The sequence below is a fragment of the Malurus melanocephalus genome, unplaced genomic scaffold (assembly GCF_030028575.1).
Source record: "Malurus melanocephalus ecotype Western Australia unplaced genomic scaffold, MMel_1.1 scaffold_260, whole genome shotgun sequence".
NCBI lineage: Eukaryota > Metazoa > Chordata > Aves > Passeriformes > Maluridae > Malurus > Malurus melanocephalus.
This window is the reverse complement of record NW_026623492.1, coordinates 522000-534792: the sequence shown is the minus strand read 5'-3', so window position 1 is coordinate 534792 and position 12793 is coordinate 522000. Positions and strand designations below refer to the sequence as shown.

Sequence of the window (12793 nt, the reverse complement as noted above, 5' to 3'; positions counted from 1 at the left end):
TTTTTTTTCTTTATTTTCTTTTTGTTTTGGGGTGAGTTAGGGTGGGTAAGTTAGGGTGGGGCAGAGGGGTTTTTGTTAGTTTGTTTTTTTCAATATCCCGATTTTTGGATCACAAACGACATCACCTTGAGATTTCTATCCCTGGTGGCTGGTTTTTACTAGGGGTAGGGTGTGAACAGGGTAAAAAGGAGGAGGTGGTGACTGGAAGAGTGCCAGAATGATACAGTACACAAACTCAGTTGGCTCCTTGCAATTCGTGGGACAGATTGATGTCCAGCCCACCAATGATCCTGAAACCTGAAAAGGGAATGCATGTCATGCTGCTCAGCGTGCCAGGAAGGGCTTGAGGGACTGCTTTTCCTCAGGACACACTTTCATCTGTGACTTCCACTTTGCAACTATTTCTGTTGATCTTTAGATTTTTTTTTTTAATAGGTATTTTGGCATTATTCTTTGCAGTGAGCTCTCACATTAAAAAAAATAAAATAAAAAAAAAGCACTGTATCACTGCAAGCTGCCTGTCAAAAGAGCCTCTGTCATCCATAAGGAAACAACAAAACAAATGAAAAAACCCATGAGTGTAAATTCCTGGGAGAGACAGGAAGTGCAAACATTGCATAAAAATATCCATACTTCTTCCCTTTCAGCAGTATGAAAAAGATTCTCAAAGCAAAACTGGCAACTCTGTCAGCAAAAGAAGTGCTTATTCTCATAAATCTGTAATGCTCAGAAAACATGAAACCTGGTTGCACAAGTCACTCTTCCCATAATCTTTATCAATGTGTTACTGTCCTGACTCGGGCTCTGCTTGCAGCRTAGTTCCTGTTTCTCTACATATAGKTGACATTAATTCTCACTAATTCAGTAAAATTTRTTCTTGCTGCTGCTGTTATGTGCTTTTTCTGTTTGTTTGTGCTCACTGCAGAGCTGGCACCAGCTGCCTGTGTCTGAAGAGATGCTGATGTTATGAATCAGCCATTGCATAGAGTAAGCAAGCCCCAGTGAAAAGCCTAGCTATATGAAATAAAGAAAATACTGTTTTATTATTTTCTTACTTGCTTCCAGGTTAATTCACTTTGTTATTCATAATCTCATCTGTAAAAAGGGTTTATGAACTCCCTAAGGCAGACTTTTCTGTGTGTCACATTTTCATGTGTGTTTGTTGCTGTAATGCACTGACTTCCTGAAGCATGTAAACACTGTGGGTTTATCTGTTTTTTTTTTTTTTAAATTTAAAATTTAAATTTATGACAATAAGTAGAAATTCACTGGGAGATGAAAGAGACAGTACAGAGTGGCAGAAGGGGAAATAGATAGCAACAAGGACACATTGATACAAACCAGCAGTGGGAGAGCGTGTTGTTCGTCCTGGGTCTCTGGACTCAGATATGCTGCTGCAGTCTGCTGCTACACCCCTTGGACATACATCACTGATGCTGCCCTGCTGACACAGCCCAAATGCTCAGGTGACAAGGTGACAGCATCAGACTGTCCCTTTGCCTCTTGTCTGTGTCTGTAGCTGGCGCTCTCTGCTTTCTTTCCCSCTCCAGGTGAAGGCAATACTGATGCATGATGGCAAGGGATTTCACGGGCTCTTCCCTGGAAGCAGGAAGAGCTGGACTAGGTGATGCTGATTATCTCACCCCTTAATTACCCTCTCTTCCCACTTACTCATCTTTTCTAAGCCTCATCTGTGTGGCTGCAGCAGCAGGGTTGGCAAGTGAGCGGGGAAAAAAACAAACAAGCAGAAATGGAGTAAGCAATGAGCAGGCAAGCATTTGTTCAGCAGCAGCAAGGCATTCTGGTGGCTGAGAAAGTCTTCCAGGGTGATGAGGTGCAAAGACACCTGAAATTACAGAGCAGAAAGGATCTCCTTTCTCACCTGTTTGCATGTGAATCTAACTAATTGAACTGAGTGGAGACAAAATGTAGAGTGAATGTTGCCTCAACTCTAAGCAGATCTGGTATTTTGGGAAAGCTCTAGCTCAGGAATTTTAAAAAATTTAATTCTATTTTCATTTTTTTGACTATYACTCTTTGCAGCCTACTGGTATGTGGAGAGGCAGACAGAATCCTAATTCTCTTATTTGCTGAGTCACCCTTTATAGTTCTAGCAGACACTGCAGTCAGTCTGATACCTTCAGCCCTATTATGCTTCTTGAGTGCCCTAAAATTATAAACAGGACATTATTAATTATTACATTGTTAATAATCACAATTAGCAGTATCTTCCACGTGATCAGCATAGTTGTAGAGGTTACTGGGTGTTAAAGAAAGAGCTTGGCTGGACCCTTTGAAACAYAAACAATGGCAAAATTACTGAGTGAAGTTCTGGGGTCATTGATCTTACAGGCCTTTCCTGACCTTAAAAAACTACTAATCTATGAAAAGTTCCTCTAGTGAGGTAGGAACTAATCCAGTGAGGCTTTACAGGATCACATAAATTCTTTATAGTAATTTTAATTTAAAAATTCTCTTATTTTTAAACCAAGAAAAAGCACATCTATTCAGTTCTGAAGCTGATTTGCTCAGTGAAAGAACATTACAATTATCCAGCTCCTGTCCGGGAAAAAGTCAATGCTCCTAAAAATGAAGGTTTGCGAAGACTCATGCTCTTATTACTGTCTTCCATTTTAATTATAGTTTTCTCTTGTGAAAATCCTGTTCTCAGGAAGCTTGTATCCAGAGCACCATCTGCTTGATTGGACAGCATTCTCCAATGTTACTGACTGCTAARTTTTTGCATTTCTTCTTCTATCCATAGAACCTCAGAGTCATTCAATAGTTTGAAGAGATTCATAAAAATCACTGAGTCCAAATCCCTGCTCTTTGTAGGGCTATCTGAAACCRAACTATAAGACKAAGAGCATTGTCCAGACAGTCCTTGAATTCTGACAGTCTTCTATTACCTCTTCCCTGGGGAGCACCATCTCCATGAAGAACCTTTTCCTAATATCCAGTCTGAACTTCCCCTGATGCAGCTTCCTTCCACTTCCCCATGTCCTATCACCAGACACCAGAGAGAGATCAGCACCTCTCACTCCACTGCCCACCTTGAGGAACTCATAGGGTGCCCCGAGATCACCTCAGCCTTCTCCAAGCTGAGGAAACCAAGTGGCCTCAGTCTTGCCATTGAGAACTTCTTCATCTTGGTCACACTCCTCTGGACCCTCTAATAGCTCAATACAGTCCTATTGTGGCACCCAAAGCTGCCCCCAGCACTGAGSTGAGGCTGCCCCAGTGCAGAGCAGGGCAGGACAATCCCCTCCCTTGCCCGGCTGGTGATGCTGTGCCTGATGCCCCCRGGACAYGGGTGKCCYTCYTGACTGCCAGGGCACTGCTAKCCAGCAGTGTTCAATCTGCCACCAAAACAAACCCCCAGATTTCTTTCCCCAAGCCTCTTGTCCTCCAGTTTTTATGCTGATCCAGGATTAGCACATCCCAGGTGGWGAGTCCTGCAACTGATCTTGCTTTCTCTTTTTTCCTTATGGTTGGTAGTTGTCCAAATCTCCGATCTAACCATATTTCTCTGCAGAGCCTCTCCACCCTCAAAGGAGTCCAGAACTCCTCCTGGTGTAGTGTCATCACGACGCTTACTTAATGCACATTTGATCCCTGCAACCAGATCATTTATAAAAACATTATAGTGCACTGGCCCTAAAACAAAGCCCTGAGGAACCTCTGATTCCTGGCTTCCAGCCTGATGTAACACCATCTACCAAAACCCTTTGACCCAACCCATCAGCCAGTTGTTCATGCAATGTATTATGGACTCAACTAGCTGTATGCCAGGCAGTTTATCCAGCAAGGTGGCAGACAGTACCAAAAGCTCTGCTAAAATTAAAAAAAAAATCCCTAGCTTACCTTGGTCACCTAGATGGGTGACTTCAACATAAAAGAAAATTAAAGTGGTCAAACAGGACTTTTCCCTTGTGCACCCCTACTCACKGTGACAAATGACTCCACTGTCTATCAAATGTCAGTAACTCCCATAATAATTTTCTCTATAATTTTACCATGTGCTGCACTGGAAATGACAGGTCTATAATTTCCAGAGTCTTCTTCTTATCCTTTTTGGAAACTGGGAAAAATTTTGCCAGGTTCCTGTTGACTGAGACACCTCCAGACTCACAAGATAAATGAAATATAACRAAAGAGTGGTACTGCCAATCACATCAGCCAGTTCTTTCATCTGGCCTCATACACCTGTGTGTATCCAACTGAAACAGCAAATCTCAAACAATTTCAGGATTGCCTGGGAATCTATCATTCCCCAAGTGACAGTCTTCCAACACCAGGCTCCAAGGAACTCAGTCCTTCATTGGTGTTGAACACAGATAAGAAGGTGTCATCATTCTCTGCTGTGTCAGAGAATATGTTACCTTCACAGATATGAAGGTGACATCATTTTCTGTGCAATCCTGTTTGAATCTCATTAAGCAATGAACCAATGTTACTTCTGATCCTTTTTTTGCTATTAACATATAAAACCAAAAAAAAAAAAAAAAAACAAACCCAAAAAAACCCCCCCCCAAAAAATAAAACACGTTTTGCTGTCCTTCACAGCTTGTCCTGGACAGYTTGATTTCTGGGGTCTGCAGGTGCAAGAACATGAAACCAGTGACAGAAGAACAGGAGCATGAGGACAACAAAGTGAAAATACTGCTGCAGGGGAGCTGGGATACTCTGTCCCAGCATCTTAAGTGAAAGGGTAGGGAGCTGCAAGTGGATTATAGCTGGCTATAGGATTGCTGCAGGCTCTAGGATTATAGCTGCAGGCTATAGGATTGCAGATGGGAGGCGTTSCAGACCAGTGAGGGTGTTGCCAAAGCTAGTGGTTTCCCTGTGCCTTGTCCCCTCCTGCAGCAGCCTGGATACAGGTGGAATAACAAGCTGGTGCATAGAAGTTGTAAGACAGGTGCTAAGAGCACGCACAAGGAACCAACATTTTGTTCTGTTTATGTCCCRCTTTACAGAAGCTTCAGCTTAGCTGAAGTGTTCCCAGTGACAAGGGAAGTAACCTGGGTTTTGAGATGTTCATAATCACATGAATTCTGGTGCTCATTGAAACCTCCATCCAAACACAGGGAAAGCATCTCTCCTGTTCCGCTGGTTACCTTGCTGCAGCTTTATACTAGTCCAACACGATCTGCAAGAGAAATAAGAGGGGCTTCACGCTGTTTCTCAGYAGATCATGAAGAGTTTGAAGCTGGAAATCCCTTCACACCCCTTGCCCTTCACTTCCACCTGAGCCCAGCAAAGCTTTAGACCTGCACTTCCAGAGCACAGCCAAAGCTTCAGGCACAGACTGCAACTTTCCTCAGCTCTTAGCCAAATGGAGGTATTCTAACCGGGAATAAAATGAAATTACTTTTGTTTGCTCACCTTTTGAAAATATTTTAAGAGCTACTCTAGTGAGTTCCYACCCTTTATCTGCATATCAATTATTCATTATTTTCATTACGGAAAACCAAGCCATGTTATGCTCATGAGGATGAAAGAATTCTGTAATGTTCTCTCTCTCTCTCCACCTCTCATACATTTTTATTGAGACTATTTTTAATCCATATAYTGATGAAATAGGAAAATGTGTGGGTTTTATTAGCAATAAAACTTCAGGGGTTTTCCCATCCTACTGATTTTTCATAGATTTATGGATCCATAATCGTTCACGTCATAGTCCGAGGGAAACGAGGCTGGAACAGGATAATAGCCCTTAAATCCCCTCCTCTAAGCGCTCGGATCTTTGCTGTCAGCAAGATTAAAACAGTCAACAGCAGTCCTCATGTGTCTATATCCCACACAGAGCTTTCACAACAACTGGAGTAGGGGCTGGCAGGGAGGAATATGCGGAACCACTGCTGTGTGTGATACTACCGAGATAAAGAGAGAAGAAAACTGGGCTGTCAGCTTTTGCAGTGTTGGAAAGGACTGGTGTTAACTGCTTGATCAGGTGAATGCAAAGAGGAGAGAAGAGCAAGGAATAATATCATGTTGCAATTCAACAGGCAGCAAGAGTTTCATTTGCTGAAGCACAAAGGCAGAGAGATGGAAGCCCCAAATGTTCTCCCGCAGCCCAGCGAGGGGAAGGATGAAGAAGTCACGCACACAAACAAGCAGAGAGGCTCCTCTGCTACTACCCCCTTGAATGCTCAGCCCCTACAGTCACAGGAACCTGAGGGGAGTTACAACTATTATGTGGATGATGAAGATGAGGARGATGAAGAGAAAGAACAAGGAAAATGGTCACAAGAAGATGCATTTAATGGAGAAAACAAGGCCTCATCGTTCATTCCTTGGTCCCCTGCTCTCTCCTCTAGAGCCCCAGCCACAGCATCTGCTCCATCCATACTGAACATCAATGTTGGTGGCCAAAGTTACCGCCTCACCTACCAGGCAGTGGCCGTCTATCCCAAGACCCGCCTGGGCCGCCTGGCCACCTCCACTGACCGCCGTTGCCAGCTGGGGCTGTGCGATGACTACGCTGCCCAGGTCGATGAGTATTTCTTTGACCGGGACCCGTCTGTGTTCCAGCTGGTGTACAATTTCTACGCCTCAGGGGTGCTGCGGGTGCGGGACGAGCTGTGCCCCCGTAGCTTCCTGGAGGAGCTGAGCTACTGGGGGGTGCGCCTCAAATACACACCCCGCTGCTGCCGTATCTGCTTCGAGGAGCGCCGCGACGAGCTGAGCGAGCAGCTGAAGGTCCAGCGGGAGCTGCGCTCCCAGGCAGAGGCTGAGGAGAATGAGCAGCTCTTCCACCACATGCGCTACTACGGTCCCCAGCGCTGGCGCCTCTGGAACCTCATGGAGAAACCCTTCTCCTCTGTCACTGCCAAAGTGATGGCAGTGGCCTCCAGCTTCTTCGTGCTCATCTCCGTGGTGGCCCTGGCGCTCAACACGGTGGAGGAGATGCAGCAGGTGGCGTGGAAGAGTGGGGATAGCCGGCCTATCTTGGAGCACGTTGAGACCTTGTGCATTGCGTTCTTCACGCTGGAGTACCTGCTGCGCTTGGTGTCCACCCCAGACCTGCGCCGCTTTGCCAGCAGTGCCCTCAACGCCGTAGATCTCATTGCCATCCTGCCCCTCTATCTGCAGCTGCTGCTCGAATGTTTCACTGAYGACGACCAGCCCCGGGGTCGGGGCTCCCAGCACGAGCACGACATCGAGAAGGTGGGACGGGTGGGCAAGGTGGGACAAGTGCTGCGCATCATGCGCCTCATGCGCATCTTCCGCATCCTCAAGCTGGCCCGCCACTCCACGGGGCTGCGTGCCTTTGGCTTTACCTTGCGCCAGTGCTACCAGCAGGTGGGCTGCCTTCTGCTCTTCATTGCCATGGGCATCTTTGCCTTCTCTGCCATGGTCTACACAGTGGAGCATGACGTCTCCAGTACCAACTTCACCAGCATTCCCCAYGCTTGGTGGTGGGCTGCCGTAAGTAAACACATCTTACCTTGCTGGGTMGCCAGAGACCCTCCCTTCCTTCCCCTCCTCCTTGCTGGCATTGCTGACAGTTTTGAAAACAACAAGCTCAGATCAGTGAACATCTGCTCTGAATTCTGAGCTTACACAACATAAGCCCACACTCACACACACACACAGGCACTCATTCACCTTTCTGTAAGATTAAATTGAGGCTTAATCAGGCAGGCAGTGTTGAAATTCCTGTGTCTCCAAATGCAGAAAGTATTTTCACTTTTAAAGAAGAAGTGGGCAAAGAGACAGGAAATAAAATAATTTCCCCACTTAATGCCATTGTCACTGTTGCCAAAAAAAATAGTGAGTAAAAAGGCATGCATGAGGCTATCTAGTTACAGATGGACACAGGGTTTTCCTTCTTATTCTATTTGTAGATCTTGTGTGAACCCATTAAACAACTGCAAGATAACAAATATTCTATTAACTATAATCAGATGACTCAAACTTTAAAAGTGAAAGCTGTCCCAGAATTCTAGCCATTAAAAATCCATTAGGACCAATAGTTGTATTACACAAGAGATTGTGTTCTGCYGTGCTGCAGAAGATGTGTGTGTCCATAGCATCCTGGATGAAACCAGGGCATAACAGACACTGCAGATGCCGAGGGAAGGCACAGGACCCACATCTTGGCCATCCGTAACCCTAAGGCTTGTCTTAGCCTATTGCCACACACATTTTGTTTGGCAGCAGCTGATGCTGCCCTCCATAGCCCATTTTTATGGGAACCCCCAGGAGCACTTCTGAGCCCTGGGCCTGGCTGTGGGTCTGGCTGTGTCTGGCTGGACTGGAGAGGAGTTAGACCATGTCATGCTGGCTGATCAGCACAGACTCTGGATGCACTGAGCTGCACATGGGGCCCACAGCACAGCAATCCCAACCCATCCAAAGTCACTTCTCCTGTCCAGCCATCCTGGAGCCCATGGTCTGCACTTCTGGCTCAGCCACGGCCGATGAGCTGTKGTGGTTTACCACACATTTGTAGCAATTCAGAAAAGGCAAAAAAACAGCCTTACAGACMAGCATAGATGAATACATTTATATGTACACATGCATATATGTAACTAGGCTGAATATCCTTTATTATTTATGGGCCATGGAAGGATGGAAAAATTGGTGAATAAAGTAAAGGGTTCTGTAATGTGACCTTCAAAGATCATCTGTAAGTAATACACACAGGTTATGAAAATATTGATGATTCATACATTGCTAGCATAACGRCATTAGCCTAATATTTTATTTTCTGAACATGCAGGTTACACGCAAAATCTTCAGGGACTATTTTTGCAAACTGATGGCACCATAATAATTTAGATATTCCTAAGAAATTATATGACTAGGTGAAAAAGGCCTATTTAACTGAACAAATGTCTTCAAAACAGGAGCTGTATCATGCACACTGCAATTTCAAAGTAAAAAGCAGTTTTTAAAGCCTTTTCGTACCTTAAGACTGTAAACTAATATATATATATATATATATATATATATATATATATATATATATGTCATTCTAATTTTATTAAAATTCTACAGCATTCACTATCTCACACATGCAGGAGAAGGATCCGTCCTAAACTGTTACAGGCAATATATAAGACTATTCCAATTGTATGGAACCTTATCACAGGATAATATTTTTGTCCTGGCTGGTAGAGATAAACATCTTGCCTTCATCTCAGTATTTATTTTTGGAGATATTTATCCTGTATTATCATTCAAATCCAGTGACTTAATTTCCATTAAACCAAATGACTAATCCTTTTTATTCCACAGGAAGCACCAGGTGCATCCTAAAACTGTGCTCACCCAATGTCTCATGTACCCTAATGCTTTTTTCATTTGAAACTCCATTCTATTTAGCATGTTAGAGGATAGCAAACTGTACACAGTGACCTTCTGAAGACTTATTTCAGTGCTAAAGCCACAAGAGCATTACAGTGAAAGTCCTACTGTCTGTGGCTTATTTCTGCCAGAGTTTTAGATTACTGTTTAACAGATACACACAGTCTATTGAGACATTGTGAAAAAAATAAAATTCACTTGCTGAAAGAGACACCTTGTACAGACTAGAAAGTGGCAGGTTGCAGAAATCTGCAAGATTCACCTGCCAGAGGAAAGTAAGTGTAYATATTTATATTTATAGATATGTATATTTATATTTACTAAGTGTAAAAATTATAAAATATCAAGATGAGTGCAGTGGAAGTATATAAATCAGGACTTATACCAACTGTTTGGGAGTATATCCCTCATATGTGGCATCTCCCTTATCAGACATTCATGAATTTTTGATCTGAATTTTACAATAGTATTATTTCAGTACTTGGTGKCCATAAGCACTGGGTCTGTAACATGGTTCATTCATATATCTGTGGGCTAAAAAGAGAAAAAATTACATTGCCTGAAAAGAAAAATGTCTGTGAAGCTATGTACATAAAAAGATGGCCAAATGCACAGATTCATATGAAAAAAAAAAAAAAAAAACCAAAACAAACCCAACAAACCAAAGTCAAAACATTTTAAACCCCCAAATCCTTCTTCAAAAGGGAATTCAGCAAAAATTACCCATCCAGGGTGGATATTACTGGTGCAACTCCAGTTCCTTGTAGGTATGTAATAATTAAAGGGGATTTTATCCAGAAACTTTAAAGTCCTGGATCACTTCTTCCTATAATGCAAATATTATAAAAATGCATTTCATAATTAGCTGAAGATTTTCATGTGGTTTTCATTTGTTCCTAAAATATATATGACAAACAAAAGTAAAACTCCAAATACAACCCTCAGAATAAGCCCCAAATACAGGGTTTTATCAGCACACTGGATTTAGAAACAGGGCATCTGTTCCAAGTGACATGATGAGGAAGCCGGGTTGCAGCTATTAGGGGATTTGCATGGTCAGGGAGACACTACAGCCAAGAAAACTCACCTTCTGGACAGGCTGGCTGGAAATCATCTAGGAATTTCCTCTTCAGGGCAAAAATATAAAAATCCTCCAGAATGGTGTCAAACGGTTGTCTTTCTTTACTACATGAGAGGGCTTGTTTTGTTGTTGTTTTTTTTTTAATTTAGGATATTTTGMATAAAATAGATGACGCACACAAAAAAAAAAAATAAAGAAAAAAAAAAAAGCAGCACAGAGCATTTCAGACTTGCAATGTGAAGTATRAAAGTGTCACCTTTGAAATTGTCCCTGATCAGTGAACATAATCTGTTTATGCATTTGTTCTCAGCTAATAGGCTGCATGTTGGTTTGCCTGTAGGTCAGCATCTCTACAGTGGGATATGGGGATATGTGTCCAGAAACTCACCTTGGTCGCCTGTTTGCTTTCCTCTGCATTGCTTTTGGAATAATCCTGAATGGCATGCCCATCTCCATCCTCTACAACAARTTCTCAGACTATTACAGCAAGCTGAAGGCCTACGAGTACACGGCTCTCAGGAAAGAGAGAGGGAAGGTCGACTTCAAGCGGAGAGCCATGAGGAAAATATCTGAGTGCTGCGGAGAAGGTGCAGCCCGCCCTCTGTCACAGCAATGATAGTTTGTGCTCTGGATATTGGGAGGGAACCAAGAAGCMGGAGGAGAAAGAAGAAAAACAGATCAGTGAAAAGTTAGACTAAAAAGACCAAGAGCAACAAAAGCAGATGGTGAAATGTGTTTTGATGGGGCCTGTTTTCAAAACCAAAAGGGCTCAGATTACAACAGATTTTTTTTTAACTCAGATAGACTGTGAGCAGCACTTGAGTGCTCAACTCTCTGATATTACCTTCCTCAGATTAAACACCCAGAAACACTGAATTAGTCCCACATGAAGATCTAACCCTCTGCTACTGATTAGATTGACAATAAAGACCCACCATAATCGCACAAAAGGAAAACAAATTGCTGTCATTAAGGGTCAGCCACCTTATGGCTTTCAAGGCAGTCTCAAAAATTGAATAAATAGAATACCCAATATACTGGCTGCATCACTTAACTTGTTTTGCATCAGCTTTCAAATCCAGGAAAATGGCCTAGAGCACTTACCTAAATAGCAGCAGCAGCTATACTCCTCAAGATTTCAGCCTCTGTATCCATTGCCAGATAGCTGTGCTTCACTATTCCAATTTTATTTTTCAAATGCAGCCCTGCAAATTATTCCTATTTTCATGCCTAGTCAAGCAATGCACTGCTTTTAGCACCTCTATAATCATCTCTCAATATGACAAGAACTAGTGAAGAATTCTGGAGTCTGAGTTGATAGATCTCATTGATCAATTTTGAAAACATGTCCAAACCCTATTCTTTTTAGGTATAGGATTAAGTGATAATTTATTCTGCAGTATTTAATGTATCTACTGAATTGTTAGAATAATAGACCTGTCATGAGACAAAACTGTTAATGCAGTATTTAAAAAATAATCAAATGAAATATGTAATGGGTAGTAGCTCATAAAGATTTTTCACATGAAGGAACTTACCAGCACTTAACTGTAACCACTTTTAAATATAATTTAAAATTAAGACAATTTGTCTGGCACATACAGCCATTAGGGACACAATCCTGACACCTTAGCTCACCCCCAGGAGTACCTAATCTAAGATTACTGTGTCTTCTTGCACAGCTGGATTGGATGTCTCATGTGTCTAAACTCATCCCAAAACTTGAATAACAAATAAAACCAACAATAATTAAATGGAATTGCAATTTTATGTATTGCTTCAGACCGGTCATACCAATTTAGAAATAGTAATCAGAACAGCAGATCTGAAAGAAAAATTATTTTACTGATTAAAAAAAAAGTGTAACGAAAAGGAGCAATGGCAACAATGCACTGATATGACCCTCGGCTGTTACTCAGCAGCATTCCTGTTGCGAAGCAGCCACGATGACACAGATGAATTTTAAAACTCTYGAACTCTCACGTTGTGTCTGTGCTGCCCTGCTGAATGCAAATGGCTGCATTCAGATCTCAGGGCCACACGGGACACAATGGTGTGAAGCTCACCCTGGGACAGCTGAGGGTGAAAAAGTTCATTAATTTTGACACGTCYATGCGAATTGTGTCAAGCATGGGGACATTTCTCCTTTCAGTGGTGGGAAGGTAATTAGTAATCAACTTGCTCTTCTCATTCTCTACCTCCAGACAAACGTATCATAAGCCCATCTGTCATTTTGTTCTTTAGGAATGACAGTCAGAACACTGCGTGCTGATCAGCTCTGTTAAAAGCTAAACCATGTCTTTAAGGCACAGCTGAGCCCTGGGAGTTCAATGTGATAGATGTTTGCTGTTCTGGACTGCACACAATGCAGCAGGCACAATCCTGGCACTCACTGAG

The 12793-nt window shown here is 42.8% G+C and overlaps 1 protein-coding gene across 1 annotated transcript; it reads left to right on the top strand.

The window, feature by feature from the left end:
* The first annotated feature begins 5658 nt into the window (after positions 1–5658).
* On the top strand, positions 5659–12180 carry KCNV2 (potassium voltage-gated channel modifier subfamily V member 2). The gene is made up of 2 exons (XM_057375867.1): positions 5659–7431; positions 10737–12180. Exons 1-2 carry the CDS (start codon positions 5992–5994, stop codon positions 11010–11012), a joined length of 1716 nt encoding a protein of 571 aa, XP_057231850.1. The 5' UTR covers positions 5659–5991; the 3' UTR covers positions 11013–12180.
* The last annotated feature ends 613 nt before the right edge of the window (positions 12181–12793 follow it).